The 21,828-nt window shown below is 41.2% G+C and overlaps 1 protein-coding gene across 1 annotated transcript in view; it reads right to left on the bottom strand.

Moving 5' to 3' along the window:
* LOC101546748 (chromatin remodeling regulator CECR2) overlaps window positions 1-21,828 on the bottom strand; it is a 163,741-nt gene that overhangs the window by 69,329 nt on the left and 72,584 nt on the right. The window contains exon 2 of the mRNA XM_055129168.1: window positions 11,716-11,810. Coding sequence (XP_054985143.1) covers window positions 11,716-11,810 — 95 coding nt within the window. The remainder of the gene's footprint in view (window positions 1-11,715; window positions 11,811-21,828) is intronic.

The raw sequence follows: 21,828 nt of genomic DNA, 5'->3' as shown, positions 1-21,828 counted from the left end.
ATCAAATGTTTTTATTTTCTATCCATACATTTTTAAAATAATCCTTGCAAATTTCCCTCTCTTCACTCTTACCAATAATTTATGTAAATCTTAAAATGTGTTAGCACAAAATTGCTCATATTAATTAAAAAATTATATACCTATAAAGTAAGATAGTTCTTAAAAATTTTTTCTTTGCTTTATCAATTTATCATTGATTTACTATTTTGTGGAATGCACACACATTCTCCAAACAAAGAGTGATTATCTTCCTAGAGTAAAATATTTATTTCACAAAAAAAGTATCCTACAATAGGGGCAGTAGGACATAGGCCAAGGAGCAAGACCTTTCTGATTTCAGCATGCGATTTCATAAATGCAACCAAACCAGCTCAACAAACACTAAGTATAAATAGTATAGTTCTCTGTGCTTATCACCTGAAAGTCCCTATTTACATCAAAGAAGAACACGTTTGAGATTTCTTTCCAATAATCCTCTTAGTCTATTGAGCTGAAGTTCTACAACTTTTGCTAAATATTTTCTTTCTTTTTTCTATTTTTTGGGTCACACCCGGCGATACACAGGGGTTACTCCTGGCTCTACATTCAGGAATGCTCAGGGGACCATATGGGATGTTGGGATTTGAACCCGGGTCGGCCACGTGCAAGGCAAACGCCCTACCTGCGGTGCTATCACTCCAGCCCCACTAAATATTTTCTAAAAACAGATGAACTGCTTCAAATACCGAGTGGTTTTTTTTTTGGATACACATTCATAAGACCAAATGGCTAGATATTTGCAGGAGAGACTATACAGGAATTGTGAAAGCCACATAAGGCATGTTTCAAGTAAAAATTCTTTTTTCCTTGTAGGTTTCCATACTGAGGAGGGAAATGATTTGCAAGATGCAAACAAGGTAAAAGAGAAACCCATTTTTCCACAATTAAGATAAATCAAGAATCTAAAATCAGGGGGCTGGAGCGATAGCACAGCGGGTAGGGTGTTTGCCTTGCATGTGGCTGACCCGGGTTCGAATCCCAGCATCTCATATGGTCCCCTGGCACCTCCAGGAGTAACTCCTGAGTGCATCGCCTCAGCAAAAAAAAAAAAAAAAAAAAAAAAAACACAACTCTAAAATCAATCTTAGAACATGAGAAATTCAAGAGTGGTCCAAGACTGACAGCATCATCACTGGAACTTGTGTGAATGCAAATTTTCAGGTTCCACCTGACCTACATAATAGAAGCTGGAGATGGGTTCAGCATTTTTTTTTTCTTTTAGTAAGCCCTGTAGGTTATTAAAAGGCTCCCTGAGGTTTTAGAATCCCCATGTTAGTCATTATTAATGTGTTTATTCCTAGCTACAGTTCTCTTTTTTCTTAGCAAGTATAACCACTGTCCTGATATTTTTGTTGCTGTTCATTCATTCTCTTGCTTTTCTTGACTATTTATCTCATATATAGCTATCTCATTTAGTTCTCCTGGTTTTACATACTGTCATTGGTGCTATAGGTTTCTGTAACTTCTTTTATTCAGTGCACTATTTGAGAACTTGATCTCTCTATGGTAGTATGTAGATCCCCTGAGCAAATGAAGGCAATTCTAACCATGTTGTTTTCCCAGTCTACTGCTTACTTCATCAAGGAGAGAAGGATTCTTCTGTGTGTGAAAGCAAGATGGAATCGTGTATGGCATACAACAATCAGGGATCTCATCACCTCACCACATTCTACTGTAGGCGCCACACTCAAGGGAAAGGGATTGCATTGGAAATCCCACAGGATCATTCTCAGAATCTAGCTATCGCACCAACTCCCCTTACTGATGGGCAACAAAAGAAATCACTGAAAAATTTGAGCTAAGACATTTCTAAGTGTTTCTAAGGCATAATAATTTTTATTATTTTAAAATTAAAAAAAAATTTTTGTGGGCAACACATACTGCAGTGCTGGGGAGTTATTCCCATGGGGGGTGGGGATGGGGGATGGACAGACGGACATGCGGTGCTGGAAACTGAATGTGGGTCTTCTGCACATCACCTTATTGAGCTTACACCCATCTCACAACACATACTTATTTATGTGTGTGTGTGTGTGATGCCAGAGACTGAACCCAGGACCTCACACATGCAAAGCTGCTAGGCAAGTACTCTACCACTGAGTACTAAATGAAATAGCACTGTCTGTCTTCCTGTTGTTCATCGAGTTGCTCGAGTGGGCACCAGTAATGTCTCCACTGTGAAACTTGTTACTGTTTTTGGCACATCGAATACGCCACGGGTAGCTTGCCAGGCTCTGTTGTGAGGGCGGGATACTCTTGGTAGCTTGCCGGGCTCTCTTGAGAAGGATGGAGGAATCGAACCTGGGTCGGCCACGTGCAAACAAATGCCCTACCCTCTGTGCTATCGCTCCAGCCCACTAAATGAAATAACCAAACCAAAGATTTCTCTGTTAACAGAAGACTAGTAGGCGTTTCAGAAAAGTGTGAAATAAGTGTGAGACTGAATATTATAGACAAGTATTACAGAACATTATACTACTGGGAATGAGGTAATCATGTATACCTGAAACTTTTTCTACTTTTTTTTTTTGGTGTCACACTGGGCTGTGCTCAGGACTTACTCTTGGCTCTGTACTCAGGAATTACTGCTGGTGGGTTTGGGGGACCGTAAAGGATGTTAGGGACTGAACCTGGGTCAGTAGTATGCAAGGCAAGAGCCCTATTTGCTGTAATTTTCTGACAGGCAAAAAATAAACCAAATTATGTTGGATGAGAACTAAAGTTCCCTTTACTTCAAAAATGCTGTTTTTTTTTTTTTCTTTTTTGGTCACACCTGGCAATGCACAGGGGTCACTCCTGGCTCTGCACTCAGGAATTACCCCTTCTATGCTCAGGGAACCATATGGGATATGCTGGGTATCGAACCCGGGTCGGCTGCGTGCAAGGCAAATGCCCTACCCACTGTGCTATTGCTCCAGCCCCAAAAAATGCTGTTTCTAAATAGTAGACTTGAATTAAAAACACCTACGCAGAGAGTCATAGAGGTGATATGGTCCATAAACACGGCTGAAAACCATCATTTTTATATTAACACATAACAGAAAGCTAATATTCTGTTGAATTATAAAAAGGGGCAGCAATTATCGTAAAAATATTTTTTACGATTTTTTCTTCTTAAAAAATGTTTTTTGGGAGCCTCATCTAGCAATGCTTATTTAGAGGTTACTTTTGGCACTGTACTCAAGAATTATTCCTGGTCGTGCTCGGGGTACCATATGGAATGCCATGGATCGATCCTGGGTCAGCTGTGTGACAGGCAAACACTCTATCTGCTGTACTATTGTTCCAGACCTGAAATCAGATGTTTTAATAATATACTGTAAGTACTACAGGGGCCAGAGATAATATAAAGGGTAAGGATGTTTGCCTTGCACACGACCAACCTGGGGACAATCCCCGCACCCCATATGGTCCCCTGAGCACATCAGGAGTGATTCCTGAGTGCAGAGCCAGGAATAGCCCTTAGTACTGTTGGCTATGACCCCAAAACTAAACAAAAAAAACCCCAAGCTACAAAGTAACATTTGGACTTATCAATACTTTAAGATTATGATAGCAATTTGAAATTAATACTACTGCTAGAGAATATTATTTTGTGAGTTAATGAGGAAGCCAATCATTGTATTCCAAACGTGTCTCTTTGTGCTGAAGAGAGAGCTCAGTGGCGGAGACTGTGCTTTTCATGTCAGGGAACTCAGCTTGATCCTGAACACCACACGGTACCATGCGCTAAACAAAAATCTGAATAACTATATATTAGATTCTGTTATAATCTTATTTTTTTCTTCGTGATTTCAATACATACTCTTAGTTGGAATCCACAGTCTTCGCCAGCATGTCAGAGATACACAGTACAAAAAGAGCTAACATTCTGTTTTAGATAGTGGAAAATCAGAAAACCTTTAAGATTTCCCTTTTAATTAATATACAGCATAGGGCTGTAGGTAAGAACTGAAATCTGGGGTAGAGTGCTATTGGCCAAACCTGTCCTTTATCAGTTACCAGCTGTAGTCTTTTGGGAACATTATTTAACCTACCCATGTCTCAAATTCTTCATCCTTGACAGATGGATTAAAGAGTAATTTATGTTACAGTGCTGTTAAAAGGATTATATGGAATTTCCTGAAGTACATTTAGAGTACTGTCAGGGGCTAGAGGAACAGTACAGTGGGTAGGGCGTTTGCCTTGCACGTGGCCAACACAGGTTTGATTCCCAGCATCCCATATGGTTCCCTGAGCACTGCCCGGAGTAATTCCTGAGTGCAGAGCCAGAAGTAACCCCTGTGTATTGCTGGGTTTGACCCAAAAGGAAAAAAAAAAAAAAAAAACCAACCATTTAGAGTACTGTCTAGACAGTAAGGATAAGTAGAAAGAGTACTGCGCTGCTCCATGAGGGCACAAATCTGAGCTTGAAGAATAAAATTAACAAGAATTTAACAAGAAGAAGAAGAAGAAAAAAGAATTTAACAAGAAAAGACACAGTACAGTGGGTAGAGAACTTGCCTTGCATGCAGCATGGGTTCAATCTTCAGCCCCTCAAATGGTCCCCAAGTCCCACCAAGAGTGATCCCTGATGCCTCTACACCCCGCGTCAGACTGTTATATATTGGGCACCCCGGAGGGGGGCAGGTGAGTCCCTGCCCTCTACAAGTAGAGTCCCTCTACTTGTCCCAACAGAGCCCCAGCAACTGAAAACCTCCAGCACACAACTGTAGCCATGCTCACAGCCAATCTCCTTAGAGTCAGGACAAGCCTCATCCATGAGAATGAATCTGCTGAAAAACTTGGGTATGCAGGTTTTGTGACCGATTATCTCCAGGCTCTCCTGGGGCCAGGAATGGGCAACCTCCTTGCATCTCCTGTGTTTCCTAGAGCGTGGTCACCCCACAAAGTGTCTCTGGTGCCATATAAGCTCATTAATGACCATGATCCAGAGACTCACAAATAATTCTCGGAAGAGAAAGAGAGCAACACGTCGAAGATATGCCTCCACAACTCAAAAGTCACCCATCCAGTTAAAAATTTAACTCTAGGGGCTGGAGCAATAGCACAGTGGGTAGGGCATTTGCCTTGCATGCAGCCAACCCAGGTTCGATCCCCAGTGTCCCATATGGTCTCCTGAGCATGGCCAGGGGTAATTCCCGAGTGCAGAGCCAGGAGTAACCCCTGTGCATCGACAGATGTGACTCAAAATTGCAAAACAAAACAAACAAAACCTCTAGCTCTATTATCCAATTAAAAATTTTATAATTCCTGGAGCAACATCTCATAGTCTGCCCCACCGATCTACCAAGAGTAGCACAACACATTTGTCGGGGAGTAATGTAGAAGGCAACCTATTTCGATTATACGGCGCCATGTAATCTCATCAATGGCCAAGATCCAGAAACTATAAAACAAAGCACCTGGAAGAGAGCGATGCAGAATCTCACACAGCAGAGCCTGGCAAGCTACCCAAGGCGTATTTTATTTGATATGCCACAAACAGTAACAATAATGGGCCTCATTCCCCTGAACTTGACAGGGACGAATGGAGATATTACTGGAACCCGCTCGAGCAAATGGATGAGCAATGGACAACAGTGATACAGTGATATATATTTATAGGCATACAACCTGTAACAACATGTTAGTAATCTCTTATACAAGGGCTTAATGGCTCAAGGGTGAGATATAACACTCTCCACACACTTTCCTCTAAGGAAACTTTTCTAGATCATTTTTGGCTTATTATTCATAATAAGCAATACAAAATATCTTAGTAAGTATGTGCTTTGGGGGCAGGATTAGGTGGTGGTGGGAAAATTTGAAATAATGGGATGATGTAATGGTGTCAGGACTGGTGTTAGAATACTGGATGTAATAAATTACCATGAACAACTTTAAAAACAAATTTAAAAAAGAGTGATCCCTGGGGGCTGGAGCGATAGCACAGCGGGTAGGGTGTTTGCCTTGCACGCGGCCGACCCGGGTTTGATTCCCAGCATCCCATATGGTCCCCTGAGCACCACCAGGGGTGATTCCTGAGTGCTGAACCAGGAGTAACCCTTGTGCATTGCCGGATTGCCGGGTGTGACCCAAAAAGAAAAAAAAAAAAATAGTGATCCCTGAGTGCAGAGCTAGGAATAAGCCCTGAGCAGTGCTGGGGGTGCCTCGCCCCCCCAACCAATATATACAAAGAAGTTGTATTCTACAGGTCCTAGGCATTCTGTTTCTTGGTTTCCATATGACAGTTTAAAGGTCACACTGAGTTGGTGGAACTAGAATAATAACATTTAATTTTCTAGAAACGGGTTACAAACTATGATCTGTGGGTCAAATTTGGCTTGGACAGCTATTTAAAAAAAAAAAAAAGAGGGCCTCTCTGTAACAATGCTTGGGAGGAGGCAGGGCAAGAGAGGCAACACTCCGCACAGCGGCGCTGTTTCGAGCATGAAACTCTTCAGTTCTACCTGCACTAAAGGGACCTGACAAGGGTACAGTTCCTATACCCCTTGTTGGGGTCTCAGCAGCCAGCCTGAGAGTTTGACCAAGCCCCCCTGCCCCTGAAAGCAAGAGCCAGCCCTTGCTCCAGCACTCCACACACACAGGCACTCTGGTTGAGGATGGGAGGATGGGGGATGTAACAGTTACCATTTGCCTGAGCTGATACACCTGGCCCTGAGAGCGGGAGATGTAAATCATAACTAATATCTGTACTGAGACTGAAAAGGTAAATGTGATACACGTGGATTGCCCCCTGAAACGTATATATAAAAACCCCCGTGTGAGAGGATTGCTGATCGACCACCGGCTTTCACCCCTCTTCGTGGTTCTTTCTCTGAGGTGGCTGGAGTCCTCGATTCACGGAGGGTCAGGGCAGAGGCTTCTCTCCTACCCACTCCCTCTACTTACTCCGCCGGGAGTAAGTCCGGCGACTCTGGGGCATCATACTCCAGTGTGCCTGGGTCGATCGGCCAGGACCCGACATCAACTGTCTCATACAAGAGCAGAACAGAATACTATTTGAGGCTGTAATGACAGTACATGGGCACTTGCAAACCTTCCAGCCAAGCCCGGTTTAATCTACAGTACCACAATCCCCAGGGCTCTATGTCCTTGGCCCTTCACAGCACAGCCTGGGATCACTCTCTTCCTCCACCCACAATGGCCCTGGCCCCTGGCAAAATACAAACCAGTATTTTAAAGAGTCATTTGGTCTCAATTTTATTTTCTCCTTCTTCCCCTCCCTTTAGTTCTATTGCTACCATGACACTTAACTGCATGTACTTGGTAGTAGAGCTCACTGGGGTAACTTGGTTATGGTGTGCTGAAGACAACAGCATCACTGACAAAACAAGGCAGGCACCTTATCACTGAGAAATCCCTAGGCTCTCCTCTCTCAAAAGAGAGATGGACACTGCTTTTGCCTAGTACTAAACATGCCACAGAAGAAACAACTTTTTTGGTGACTGTTTTGTTTTGAGGCTACACCCAGCAGTGCTCAGGTCATACTCTTCGATTGACTGACACTCAGTTATCATTCCTGGTGGGCTCAGGGGAACCATCTGAGAAGGCTGGGACTTGAACCCAGGTTGGCCACATGCAAGGCCAGCACCCTATCTGCTGTACTATTACTCCAGCCTTCTCCCCAATAAAATTTCTCAAAAAGTAAGAAAAGTTTCAATTTATTGTATGGTCAAGATGATCACTTCTTTCCTGTCTAGACTGCCTTGTCTTAGCATCGGTTTCCTAAAGTGGATAATGCTGCCACCTAGGGTCTTCTGGAATGCTCTAAGGATCTGGTAGTAGCCTCTACGTTCATATGAAGAAGGCAATTTTCAGGGGAGTTCTGAGTGACAATTTCTCCGCAAAGGGATGGAAAGGCCATATAAGTTAGGAAACCTCTGATCTAAGAAATCAGCCTGTTACTTCTATCCTGACATAGGCTGTTAATTTAAAAACACAAATCTGACCACTCACCCGCTCTTTTTGCTTTTACAATCACATCTCTAAATTCTTAACTCAGCTGATTTAGTTCCTATTTTACCCATGGCCATATTGGATTACTTTAATTGAAGTGCGTGCAGGAGACAAGCAGGCAAAGAAAACAAGGGGTGGGCCAGGTGAACAATGATAGGTGACAATAAAATTCGGTCTCGGCCAGTATTAAGGAATAAGGAAAGTAATAAGGGAGGCTGTGCTGATACTGCTCCTGTTTGCCACCATCGATGGGGGACTCCAGGGGTGGCAGACAATTAGGTATTTGCAAGCTACGAACTGGGATTTTAAATACACTATTATCATTACTATTTAAATTTGTTTTTGTCTTGGTGCCACATCTGGCAGTCCTCAGGGGACCATGCATGCTGGGATGAACTCAGGCCTACGGCAGGCAAAACATGTATTTAGTCCACTGAGCCCTCTCTGGCCCCGCATTATTATAATTACGAGCAAACCTTCTAACCCAACTGTGGCTAAGGATTATTAATCTGCCTGCTGGCCAACACACAATGTGAGGGTTATGCAAAGAGATACCCTGATGGATAGATGATTCAAGGGTAAAATCGAGCAATCACTCTGGTAAGCAGCCTGATAATTTGTTAAAACATCTTAAGTTAGTGTCAGGGAAGTAGTTTAATGCTCAAGTCCAATGCTGTTTACATGTGAAATGTTTATATTCAGAGGTTAGGGCACATGTCTTACTGGACAGGATACCAGGTCTGGAAACCCGTGGACATAACGGAGGTAGCTTAGGTCCTCACATGGAACTATCAGGTCTGGGTTAGAATTGCCCCAGGGGTTGGAAAGCTTCCTGAACGTCCTCAATTTAAAAAACTTGGTCTTTTCTCTAACATTTAAATTTATATATTTTTTGAGATAAAATATTTTTATAGAGAAATGTAAGAAGAAAGTTATATGTTCCAAAGACAATATGGGCTTCTCTAGGAAAAAAAAAAAGCCTCAACCTTTAAAATGTGCTCATTTTTTGGAGCAAGTGACACTTCCAGAAACCTAAATTAGAAGAGATCATTCACTAGGTGTGCAAGCTCTTATTTCTAAGACCACAGCACGCTTACGAAAGTTAAAAGTTAGACATACATGCTCATCTACCATAATGGATTATTTGACAACCATTCTTTTTAGTTTTTGTTTGCTCCTTTTTGGTTTTTGTTTTTGAGCCACACCCAACAGTGCTCAGGGGTCAACTACTGGAAGTGCCTGGGTGACCATATATGGTGGCAGGGATGAAACTGGGGCTGGGCACATGAACAGTAAGCACTTCAAACCCTGTATTATCTCTCTAGTCATGACAATCACAATTATAAGGGAAAAAACTATAATAAAAAATAAAATGTGATAATGTAGAGAGAGTAAGTGTGCTTAAAATCACCACTAACTAGATTTTAACTGGGGGGGAAAAGATATTTCTGGCCAGATATTTCAAACAGTCATGTCTTACATGTGGGAAGCCTGGGTTTAATCCCCAGTACTGAGTGGTCTCACCCCCCACCCTCGTCCAGAGCCAAAAATGCCCTACCTAACCAAAATAAAATATTTCATCAAATCTCTTACCTTGTAACTACAAGTTTATAAACTGGGGCTACTTTCCCTAATAGACAACTTAAGTGGGTTTACTGAGTCTATTTTGTTTTTTACTTTGTATTTTCATAAGGTTGTTCACATTAATTACATTCAATATTTCAACACCAATCCCACCACCATTACAACTTCCCACTACCATTTAAGCCTACCTGCCAGGGGCAGATGCTAGTTAATTTATTTTCTATTGCTTATTATGAATATCATGAGAGGTGGTGCAGCCACTTTTGCAGTCGTGCACTTCTGGAATTCTAAAATTGTAAATCATGTCTATTTTTATTAGAGAAAAACAAACCACAAACACCCCAAAATTGTGACTGGCATCAGAGAGCCAGACAGGAAAGCTCAGGCTGCCCAGCTTTTCCAGTTTGCTCTGTCACTCTGTACAGAAACACAGCGGCAAATGAAATGTTTACCAAGTTGGAGAAAAAGCCATTTTAGTAAGCTCCATTATTTGGAGCGTAAGGGTTAAGCTATGTACGGAGTCTCAAGAAGCTCTTTTATATTGTCCACGAGAAAAAAAATTTCCAAGCAGCACTAGGAATAGATCCCGAGAGAAAAGCCAGGAGAAAATCCTGAGCAGTAGGACCTGAGCGCCACCAGATATGGCCCCTAAACAAAAAATCGTAGCAGAAAGTTATTTACTAGGTAATTAAGGAGAGATTAAGCATGAAAGCTTTATTAAAAATTATGCTTTTTGGGTCCAGAGAGATAGAACAGTGGGCAGGGTGTCTGTCTTCCACAAAACCAACCTGGGTTCGATCCTAGTACCCCACTAGGAATGGGTCCCGAGAGAAAAGCCAGGAGGAAATCCTGAGCAGTAGGCCCTGAGCACCACCAGATATGGCCCCCAAACAAAAACAAACAAAAAAACCATATTGTATTTAGAACTGTATTTAGAACTACGTTAAACTACAGACACATAATCCATGTGAACTGATAGAAACTATACCCTTACACTTGATATTAATACAGTGGGAAAAAAATAGGTAACACAAAGTTATACACAAACCAATGTTTAATGCATCACTATTTTGGTTTTAGTTCTTTTTTGGGGGGGGAAGGGTGGCACGCCAGGTGGTATTCAGGATGCTTGCAGACAATGTTGTGCCAAGCATACTTTGCATGTGCTCAAGCCCACTGAACTACCTCTTTAGTCCTTAAGGAAATAAAGGGAAGTAAGTAAATCAGAAGATAAATGACAAGTACTGGATGATTTCACTCACAAGAGAAGAAATGGATGGCCGACCTAAAGTTAGAACAACAGAATCAAGGTTATCACCTCAGGACAAGAGGGTTCAAGATGAGAGATATGGTAAGTGGTAACAAAAAAAAGTCACTGTCACTGTCATCCCATACTCATCGATTTGTTCGAGCGGCCATCAGTAACTTCTCTCATTGAGAGACTTATTGTTACTGTTTTTGGCATATCAAATACACACAGATAGCTTGCCAGGCTCTGCTGCGCGGGCTCCATACTCTCAGTAGCTTGCTGGGCTCTCCGAATCAAACTCGGGTCAGCCGTGTAAAAGGCCCAACCACTGTGCTATCACTCCAGCCCAACAAAGAAAAGTAGCAGCGGAAAACATACACAACAACAACAACAACAAAAACTATAATCTCCAAGTGAGAAAAATAATAAAAATTATGCTACTGTTGCTATGAATACAAGAAACAGATCCGACAAAAAGAAAACTCTAGTTATAACATGAAGTAACAATAAATACAGTAAACTCAATCAGGATGAAAACTCAGGATGAAATCAGGATGAAAACTCAATTCTACACTTAGCATGTTTGTTGATGGATCCAAGAGCTATGTGAATGCAGTAAATACAAAGATAATAATAAAAACTCAACAATAAAAAAAAAAACTCAATAATAAAAGTAGCCAAAAACAAGGCTGGGAACTTATCTGCAAGATTCATTAATTACAGGTTCAGTTTCTGACCTTAACTTAACCTTTACTTACTGATCCTACACTTTTAATGTAGTAGCTAATGATCAGTTCTGGTTTATAAGAATGACTGGTTCAATGACTATGACTGGTGAGTTCTTTCTACAAAAAAGGCTTTCTAAGACCAGAATTACTCACGTGATATCCCTTCGTTGATAGCAGCCCTGAAGCAAGCAGGCAATCAGGTCACTGATAAACTCCACATCATCTCGGTGAAGAGCTGCTTCTAACTCCTGAGTAGATGGGACAGGAGGGAGAGAGGAGAGAGAGAAAGAGATTCAGAAGTTATATTTCTTAAAATCCATAACCGTTCTCAATACCACTCGCCCAGCAATCAAATGGTCAGAGTCAAGAAGTGTGTATTGTGGGTCATTTGACTCATTCCCTTCCACCCTCACTACTTGAAGATGATCTAGAATTCAACTCCATTAAAAAGTTTTTTGACAGGGATGGTGGGGGGGGGGGGATTGCGTCACACCCAGTGGTATTCAGGAGTGACCCACATGATGCTCAGAGGACCACATGTAAGGACAAGAATAGAATCAGGATAAGGGGGGGTACATGGCGAGTGCTTTAACCTCTATATTTCTCTGGCCTTAGATTTAATTCTTCCTCTGGTGTTTATTTCTCCCACTGTCTTTTGCCCCCGTATCAGACTTTTTTCTGTTTAGCTGAATATTAGGAGAAACTCATGTATATCTCTATAAATTAATGTTAGTTACATATATACCAAAGAGCTTAATTTAAAATGAGTTGTTTTGCTTTTTATTTAAATGGCAAGAAAAATCAAGGAGCAAATACGTAATGAGAAAATATTTTTCACTTAACAGTTTTGATAGCAAATCACATCTATAACAGCTCTAACAAACACTATTTTGGGGGTAACTAACACTGTTAAAGTAATGTGACAATTTTAATGACATACACTACACCTACTTGACTAAAACAGGAGAGATTACTAAAACTGAGATTGCTAGAACTCATCTGAACAGAAGTGAGGTAATGTTCATATTAACAGTCTAATCTTAGGTGAAATGATTTGCTTTCCTTAAGGTTCAGGTAGATAATATCAAATAATTAACTTGTTTTATTACGGTATTCTAAAAAAATTAATTTAGGATAAATTACTGGGACAAAAAGTGACAACAGGAAATTTTAGATGATTTTTTTTCCTTAATCTCTCACAACAAACTGGTATGTTCTAAGATAGTCTAAGTTATTAAGTCTTGTGATACAAAGCTTGCATGCATTTTTCAACTATGATGCTAACTTCTAACTTCTGCATGTAAGTTCCAAGTGTACACTATGCTCACAGTGTGATGCATACAAAATCCATTTTTTGTTGTTTTTGGTTTTGGGTCACATCTGGCAAAACTCAGGAGTTATTTTTGGCTCCGCCCTGAGGAATCACTTCTGGCAGTGCTTATGGGACCATATGTGGTGCCAGGGACTGAACCTGGATCTGCAATGTGCAAGGCAAATACCCTACCTGCTGTACATTTCTCAAGTTCCATTTTCTTTTTTCTTTTTTTTTGCTTTTTGAGTCACACCTGGTGATGCTCAGGGGTTACTCTTGGCTCTGCACTCAGGAATTACTCCTGGCGGTGCTCAGGGGACCATATGGGATGCTGGGAATCAAACCCAGGTCGGCTGCGTGCAAGGCAAATGCCGTACCTGCTGTGCTATCGCTCCAGCCCCTCTCAAGTTCCATTTTTAAAGAAGTTTTAAGGATTCAATAATTACAGATTCAACTTCTAACCTTAACATCAATTACATAATTTCTATGTTTGAGATCCTGGGTTCAATCCCCCAGTACCAAACAAAAATAAAACAAAAAACCACAGGACCACAGAGATACCAAGGTTTGATTCCTGGCATTGCATACAGTCCCCTGAGCACTGCCAAGCATGATCTCTGAGCGCAGAGCCAGGAGTAAGCCCTGAGCACAGCAGAGTTTGGCTCCCAAACTTAAAACCAAGCGAAATAAGACTAACCCACTAATTATAATGTATACTGAATAGTGGCGATGTCTATACAATAACGGCAAAAATTTTTGCCGTTATTGTATAAACATTATTCTTATTTACAATTTTTTTCTACCACATTTAAAAATCATTCCTAAAACTCCAAAAACTTCACAATACAGGACTGAAGATACAGCTCAACAGAGTGAGTACACAGGCATGTGGAATGCCCAGAACTCAATCCCTGAACACAGAGAAAACAGCTAGAAGCAACCAAGCACCGCTGGGTGTGGTAGGAAAGCCAAAAAGAACAAAACTTCACAGCATAAAAAGCTGTTAAAAACAACACAAAATAGAAACTATCCTGAGATTCAACTGAGAAGAAAGGTAGCGCCTGAAAAACTAAAATGAGGGTCTGCAGTGATAGCACAGAGGATAGTGCATTTGCCTTGCTTGAGGAGGGCCTAATTTGATCCCTGGCACCAGAGTTTCCCAAGCCCAGCCAAGCAGTGACCCCTGAGTGCAGAAGCAAGCTCTGAACACTGCCAGGTATGGCCCCAAAACAAGTAACAGCAAAATACCCAACCCAACAACAACAACAAAACCCGAAATAACACAACATTAATGAGCTTTGGACTTCAAAAACAATAGTTATCATCACTCAAACATTTCTTTTGTGTGTATAAGAGATAGTAACAAGACAGTGTGACGATTTTACAATATATACATAGTAATATCCAATCATTGTGTTGAAAACTAGAAACTAATGAATTGCCATGTTAATTAAATCAATAAAGATTTAAGATTGAAAATATTTGTTCTCACACTCATCTATAGCAGTGGTTCGTCTATCAGTTTACTAATTCAAGTGAAAAAAAAAATAGGAGACCCTATCAATAAGAGATAAAAAAAAATCTATAATTAGTCAGAATTCACTCACTCAACAAATATATTTATATGGCACCCAACACACATAAGACTATAGCAAGTGTGACCAGAGAAACCAGTGAGTAGGACACTTGCCTGGCATGCAGTCAGCCTGGATTGGATTCCCATCACTCCCAATGGTGAGTATACTGTCGAGTCCTGTCCCGCCCCACCAGCCCACCAGCCAATCAGGAGTGATCCCTGAGCACAGAGCCAGGATTAAGTCCTAAGTACCACCAGGTGTACATTCTCCCCTTCCACAATCAAAAGGGGTGAAAGGAGTCTATAAGAGAATTTCCAAAATGTTTAGTTAGGAGGGAGAAGTTTAGTCAGAGAGGACAGAGAGGGATTTTTTTTTTTTTGATTGAACTCAGGTAGGCTACATGCAAAGGCAAATAAATGTCCTCCATGTTGTATATCACTCTGGCCCTTAGTTAGAGAGTTTCTAATTCCAGAGAGTTTAGTTAAGAGATAAGACAGTTACAAAATAATCAGCACCATTAGGTACAGAAAAGGTGCCATGGAAACTGTTTCTGGCTCTGGGAGAACTGAGCAGTTACATGGAGAGGGTGGCAACCTTGGGGGACAATGGTGAGAGGGAGAGGGCTAACCAGGTACGGCAACCCCATGAGCAAATGCACCAGGGGGATATCAGGTTTAGTTTAACTGCTTTGTAGGTCATGGAAGAGAGTATCACTGTAGCACTGTCATCCCACTGTCATCGATTTGCTCGAGCGGGCGCCAGTAATGTCTCCATTCATCCCTGTTTTGTACTGTGTAGCCTGATGGCATATTGGGGGCTCTTTGAGGATCAGGGGAATGAGGACCGTCGTTGTTACTGTTTTTGGCATATCGAGTACACCACGGGTAGCTTGCCAGGCAATGCCATGATGGAAGAGTAATGTGAGTTAAAATTGACAGTCGCTACTAAAGATTGATGGCCTTTCTTTAGAAGATTACTGTAGTATACTTTGATAGAGAGGTGCTGTGAGACAAACTGAGCCACTATAGAAGGAATCCTGAGCACCAGCTGGGAGGCAACCCAAAATGTTTCCTTCACCTCCTCCTCATATTTGCTATAGAAGAGGAACATTCTCCACCTATTCCCAGCACTTAACTATACTAAAGCATGGAAGTTACCAAAAAATATTAGTTTGGGAAATTAAATTAAATATATATACAGGGTTGGGAGAGATAGTACAAAGGTTAAAGTAGCTGATCCCTGGCACTTCATATGGCTCCGTAAATTGAGCATTGATAACAGTAAACCTTGAGCAATGCCACATGTGGCCCAATGACCAACTCCAATCCACCAAATATATTGCTCACCAATTCTATACCACCACCGCCACCACCACCATCATCATCATCATCCATTGATCGTCAAATTTCTCAAGTGGTCTCAGTAATGTCTCCATTCGTCCTAGCCCTGAGATTTTAGAAGCCTCTCTCACACAATAGAAACAGTAAAGTGAACTAATAAATGTTTACGTACAAATAAAATGGAGACATAAAGGGAAGCAATGGAAGAGGATTAAAATGTAAGCCCAAGCGGGAAATTTTATTTTTTACTGTGTTCACTGCTGTTCATGATGAGTAGAATCTGGTGCAGAACACCAAGCATTTTTACTAAATTACAGCCATGAATTATGAGAAAATGTGATAAAGGTTCAAGGTCATACCAAAAAAAAAAAAAAAAAAGAAAAAAATCAGAGAAACTGAGTAAAGACTACAGTGAGACTTTGCTGAGGAGGTAAGAAGTACACCGAGGGGAGAACCGCTGTAGATATACCAGGTAATGAGGAGTATGTGGAAGCTCACAGCACGTAGAGGGCAAAAGCCCCAAACAAACCACAAAGTGCAGATTAGTGAACAAAAAATAGGTTAAGTCCCTTTTTGAGTTCTTTTGAAATCCACATAAAACATACAGATTTTATTTTCATATGCAATAAAGTGGAGAAGGAGAGTGAAACAATCAGATTTGTCTCAAGAGAAATCATTCTGACAGCACGAAGGGTGAGGTCAGGGAGAGCAAAAAGAAAAAAAAAAGAAAAAAAAAAGAAAATTGTCATAAACCCAAAATGTTCTAAAATGAGAAAACTCATTTCTTACACAAAAGATCTGAGTTAAATATACACTGCAAACCCCAAATATAAATAATCTCAAAAAAGTAAAAACCTCTTATTTATCTAAAAGCACTAGCTTTAATGTATGATAATCATCAATTCCTGCAAATCTGAGTAGAATTTACATTTACTGCATATAGATGTGAAACCTCTTTGAAACTTACTGATTTGATGCAATCCAAATATATAGATAAGTCACTGTAACAACTGATTTTAAAAGCAGTATTTGGTGGATGGGAGAGAGACAATAGCAGGTAGGGTCTTGCCTTGCAGCTGGCCACCCTGGGTTCAATCCATGTAACTCCATATGGTTCCCCTAAGCCCTGCCAGGAGCGATCCCTAATTACAGGGCCAAGAGGAAGCCCTGAGCACTTCAGAGTATGACCACAAACACCTCTCCGAATTAAAAAAAAAAACAAAAAAAACAACCCACGACGTTGCCACCACTGGTAGAAAAACTAAGTCAATCGTTAGAAAAAAAGTGTAATTTCTAACAAGAGACCTATTTACAAATTACTTTTTAAAAAGAAAGACACATAATGGTAAAGTTTCTCCAAACAATATCTTATTACTATTCCCAAACATCTATCAAAAAAGTTGAAATTAAAGTAAAAGCTTTAATTAAAAAAAAAACAAAACTAAGACCTTGGGTTAGGGTGACAATACAGCAGGTAAGGTGTTTGCCTTTCATGTAGCTGACCCAGGTTCGACCCCCAGCATCCCATATGGTCCCCTAGCAATGTCAGGAGTAATTCCTGAGTGCAGTGTCAGGAGTAACTGCTCCCCACCCCTACCCCATGGAAGGAAGGAAGGAAGGAAGGAAGGAAGGAAGGAAGGAAGGAAGGAAGGAAGGAAGGAAGGAAGGAAGGAGGGAGGGAGGGAGGGAGGGAGGGAGGGAGGGAGGGAGGGAGGGAGGGAGGGAGGGAAGGGAGGGAAGGGAAGGGAGGGAGGGAGGGAATTCTACTTAGGCCCACATTTTACTTACATGCATGACATGTAAGTTATGAGTTTTCTATGGTTGAATTTCTAATATCTTGTCAACAGGACAAGTCAACAGTCAACAGAAATCAAAATTAGTAAGACAACTGTCTACAGCAGTGTTTCCCAAATGATTTATACTGTCCATCCACTTTTCCTTGCCCCTATGGGGACATTTTCTGATGTTCATAAAGTTCTAGGGGGAGTGGTTCTGAGTGATTTTATTTTCTTGAAAAGGGGCCAAATAAGTTGAGAACTTATTTTAGAGGTCTAAAAACTGTTCACCTTAAAATTCATGGAAAATTTATTTGAAACATGAATTGGTATGTATAATAAGTCAAGTACTTTCAAGTAACTCTGAGGTAACTTATTTTACCTTCGTCTGGCTTCTCATCTTTGGTTTTCAGTAGGTTTTGTTTTTGTCTTTTGTGCTACACTCGACGATGGACCGGATGACTCCTTGTGTGCTCAGGGGTCACTCCCGTCAGTGTTCAGAGCTAAAGAGACTGTATGTGGTGCCAGGGACTGAAGCTGAGTTGGCTGCATGCAAGGCAGGCACCTTAATCTCTGTACTATCTCTCCAGCCCCTTCTGGTGGGATTTTGGGTCATACTTGGTGGTGCTCCAGGTGACCATATGTGATGCTGGGGCTCAAACTTTTGTTGGTAACACTCAAGGCCTTACTCCCTGTTCTGTCTCTCCAGCACTTTGCTGTTTCTTTCTTTCTCTTTTCAAATGCCAATAACGACTGGGAAGCTGGAGACTGGACAGGAGAGAAGCACTGAAGATGGTGATATTCTGGCACGCACTAGGCCCTCGTTGGATCCCTGCATCATGACCCAGGCCTGTTGAGCGTGGCCAAAATGGCCTGGTGACCCCCAGTACCAAACCATCAGGCCCACCCAGCTGAGTCAGTTATTGCAGGGAGTGATCCAGGTCCCCTGAACACTGCCTTTGAGCCCTCCCAACCTTCCCCATATATAGAAAAAACCAAATGATCATGTTCAATCTTACTCTAATTAATGGACAGATTAAATGAGATTGGTAAAAATTTGTCTCCAAAAGATCTAGGTTTGAGATGGTACAAGGCTTTCCAAATTTACCTGGCTAGTCCCTCCTGGGAGAAAAAAAATAATCCCCCCACCCCCAACGTACTTTATTTAATGATCAGACAGAAAGTGCCTCCAATCGCATCTAAGGCTACTATTTTCCTCCCCATCCTCACCCCTGGTGATTCCAATGCTCCTCAGGAGGGAGATACTTATCAAATGGGTTAGAAACAAAGAAGGTTATTACACAGAAAGAAAGACTATCAGTATTGGATCAACTTTTTCAACCAGACTGAGCACACTTGAACTGTCCCTCAAAGGTCTCACATACTGAGTGGTAAACTGTGTTGTTTATAAATGTAACCCAACCCTTTCCCTTAACTACCATTTTATCCATGGAATACAGTAATGCAAGACTCAGCAAGAGAATAGGTCTTGACATATCAATTAGTGCTTTGGAGGGTTTGTTTTGGGCCACACTGGTGGTGCTAAGGGCTTACTCCTGGCTTTCTTCTCAGGAGTCACTCCTGGTGGTTCTTGGTGTATCACGAAGGATGTCAGGATAGAACCTGGGTTGACCATGTGCAAGGCAAGTGTTCTACCACAAGACAAGCTTTCTACTGTTTCGGCCCCATCAAAATATCAAATAGTTTTTTAAATTGTACTTCTTTGATATTAGGCTAGGTGACTACTGATTCATGAAGACAAGTGAGCTCTTCATCACACAAGGTGGGCTAAGCAAATTTATGAGGGATGAAGTTATCAGTGAGCTTTTCCCCTCTAGCTCAGAACTTGAAATGCAGCATCAGTAAAGATAAGAATGAAGAATAAGTGACGAACTTCCTGAAGAGCGACACATTTTCTCTTCCCCTTAACTGCTAACCCCCTCAGTAGTTTTATCAAGTGGGAAAATCAAGGCATACTAATTAAAACAGGCTCCGATCTTCACCATCCTATAGCTAAGTACAGCATAAGAATATAGCCAACAGGGGCTGGAGCGATAGCACAGCAGGTAGGGCGTTTGCCTTGCACGTGGCTGACCCGGGTTTGATTCTCAGCATCCCATATGGCCCCCCAAGCACCACCAGGAATAATTCCTGAATGCATGAGCCAGGAGTAACCCCTGTGCATCGCAGAGTATGAACCCCCCCCACACAAAAAAAGAATATAGCCAATAATATAAGGACAAGAAAGCAATTTAATGCTATTAACAAGATTCGACTTACCAGATAATTTTTTCCCCAAATTTAATGAATTTAGTTTCAAAGTCACAAGATGAATTGACTCTGAAGCTCTTTCACAACAATGTAAACATACTTAATGTTAACAAATTGTAGCACTGTAGCACTGTCATTTGTTCATAGATTTGCTCGAGTGGGTACCAGTAATGTCTCCATTATGAGGCTTGTTACTGTTTTTGGCACATAGAATACTCCACAGGTAGCTTGCCAGGCTCTGCCGTGTGGGTAGGAAACGCTTGGTAGCTTGCCGAGGGATGGAAGAATGGAATCTGGGTCGGCCATGTGCAAGTCTAATGTCCTGCCCACTGTGCTATTGCTCCAGTGTACACTTAAAATGTTGTTTAATGTTATATATTTTTCATACTTTAGAAAAATATTTCACACTAAATTTATCTACCTTCAATGGCTTTTGGAAAGATTAAATAATACAATGGTTAAAAAAAAAGCCAGTAATTTCTGTTAATGGCAAATGTTCTATATGTTACTTTGTTTTTGTTATTATGTTGTTTCATTTTCCTTACAGTGATGAGGGATAGAGGGAAAGACAGAAGAGAGACAAAAGTGTTCTTTTCAAACTGTAGGTTTCTGAAAAACACAAATTCAAATTATTTTGATACATGGTCTGTCTTCTTGAGTGAATAAAATGATCTCCAAAAAAACTACTTGGAAATACATGTTATTCAAAGCTTTACTACTTAGGTCTTCAACCCGAAGTTTAAGTCTTACACCAAAGCAATAAGGCACAGCCCTCTTAGTCCCAACCCCCTTTTCCACTCCCCCCCTTTTTTTTCCCCTTTTGGGTCACACCCGGCAATGCACAGGGGTCACTCCTGGCTCTGCACTCAGGAATTACCCCTGGCGGTGCTCAAGAGACCATATGGGATGCTGGGAATTGAATCCGGGTCGACCACGTGCAAGGCAAATGCCCTACCCGCTGAGCTATCACTTCAGCCCCCACTCCCTTTTTGTATTCCTTCTCACTGTAAGCGCATAAATCAGAACTCTGGCTGTGACAGAAGAGGAAGGGGAGGAAGAGTGGGAAAAACAAACCAGCACAGAGAAGAGATCGTGCAGCTCCTCTGCAGCATCAGAGGAGCTGAACAACAGGATCTGTCCTCTTTGCAGCTGGTGTCACAGCTCATTAGGGACAAGGTTAACATGAGTCCACTTCCTCCATCCCCAAGAACAAATCCTTCCAGACAAGCCAGGTTGCTGTGAAGATCAAGATTGGCAAGAGGAACAGCTCCAAAGTCTGACAGGAAATGGAGAGAATGAAATGTGCTGAGATTCCCGGTGTGGCCCACTGAAAATCAAAAACAAAAATTAAAAAACAAACAAAAATCTTGCTCAGAAAAACTTCAGAATTTGAATCTATATCTATTTTATTCCAAAAATAAAGTATTAGCACCCATTGTATTGTATTTTTTAAGACTTATACTTGAAAATGTCTACTATTCTTTCCCCAAAGAGAGCGAATAATTTAAATAAAATCCTCTTATTGAGTGTGTGAGCCTGACATACAAGCTCATATAAGTCATGATCCAGAGACTCACAAACCTTGGAAGAAAAAGAAAGCAACACACCGAAGAGATGCCTCTGGACCCCAAAGTCACCATCCAGTTAAAAAGTGAACTCTAGCTGTATCACCCTATTCAAAATCTTAGAATTCCTGGAGCACGTGGTCAGAAATGCAGCCCCATGACAACCCTTACTCTATACAGGGCTTCATGGCTCCAGGATGATACAACAATCTTCACACATTTTCCTATAAGAAACTTTTTTGGACCATCTTTAGTGGATTATTCATAACAAGCAATACAAAATAACTTATGTAGGTCCTGCTTTGGGAGCAGGCTTTGGGGGCTGGGGTGGAATAATTCAAAATATGACGGTGGGAAGGTGTAATGGTGATGGGATTAGTGTTGGAATATTGAATGTAATCACTTATTGTAATCAATTATTGTCAA

Source organism: Sorex araneus, chromosome 2, assembly GCF_027595985.1.
Source record: "Sorex araneus isolate mSorAra2 chromosome 2, mSorAra2.pri, whole genome shotgun sequence".
Classification (NCBI taxonomy): Eukaryota; Metazoa; Chordata; class Mammalia; order Eulipotyphla; family Soricidae; genus Sorex; species Sorex araneus.
Note: the sequence above shows the minus strand (reverse complement) of the source record. Positions and strands in the feature narration are given on the sequence as shown.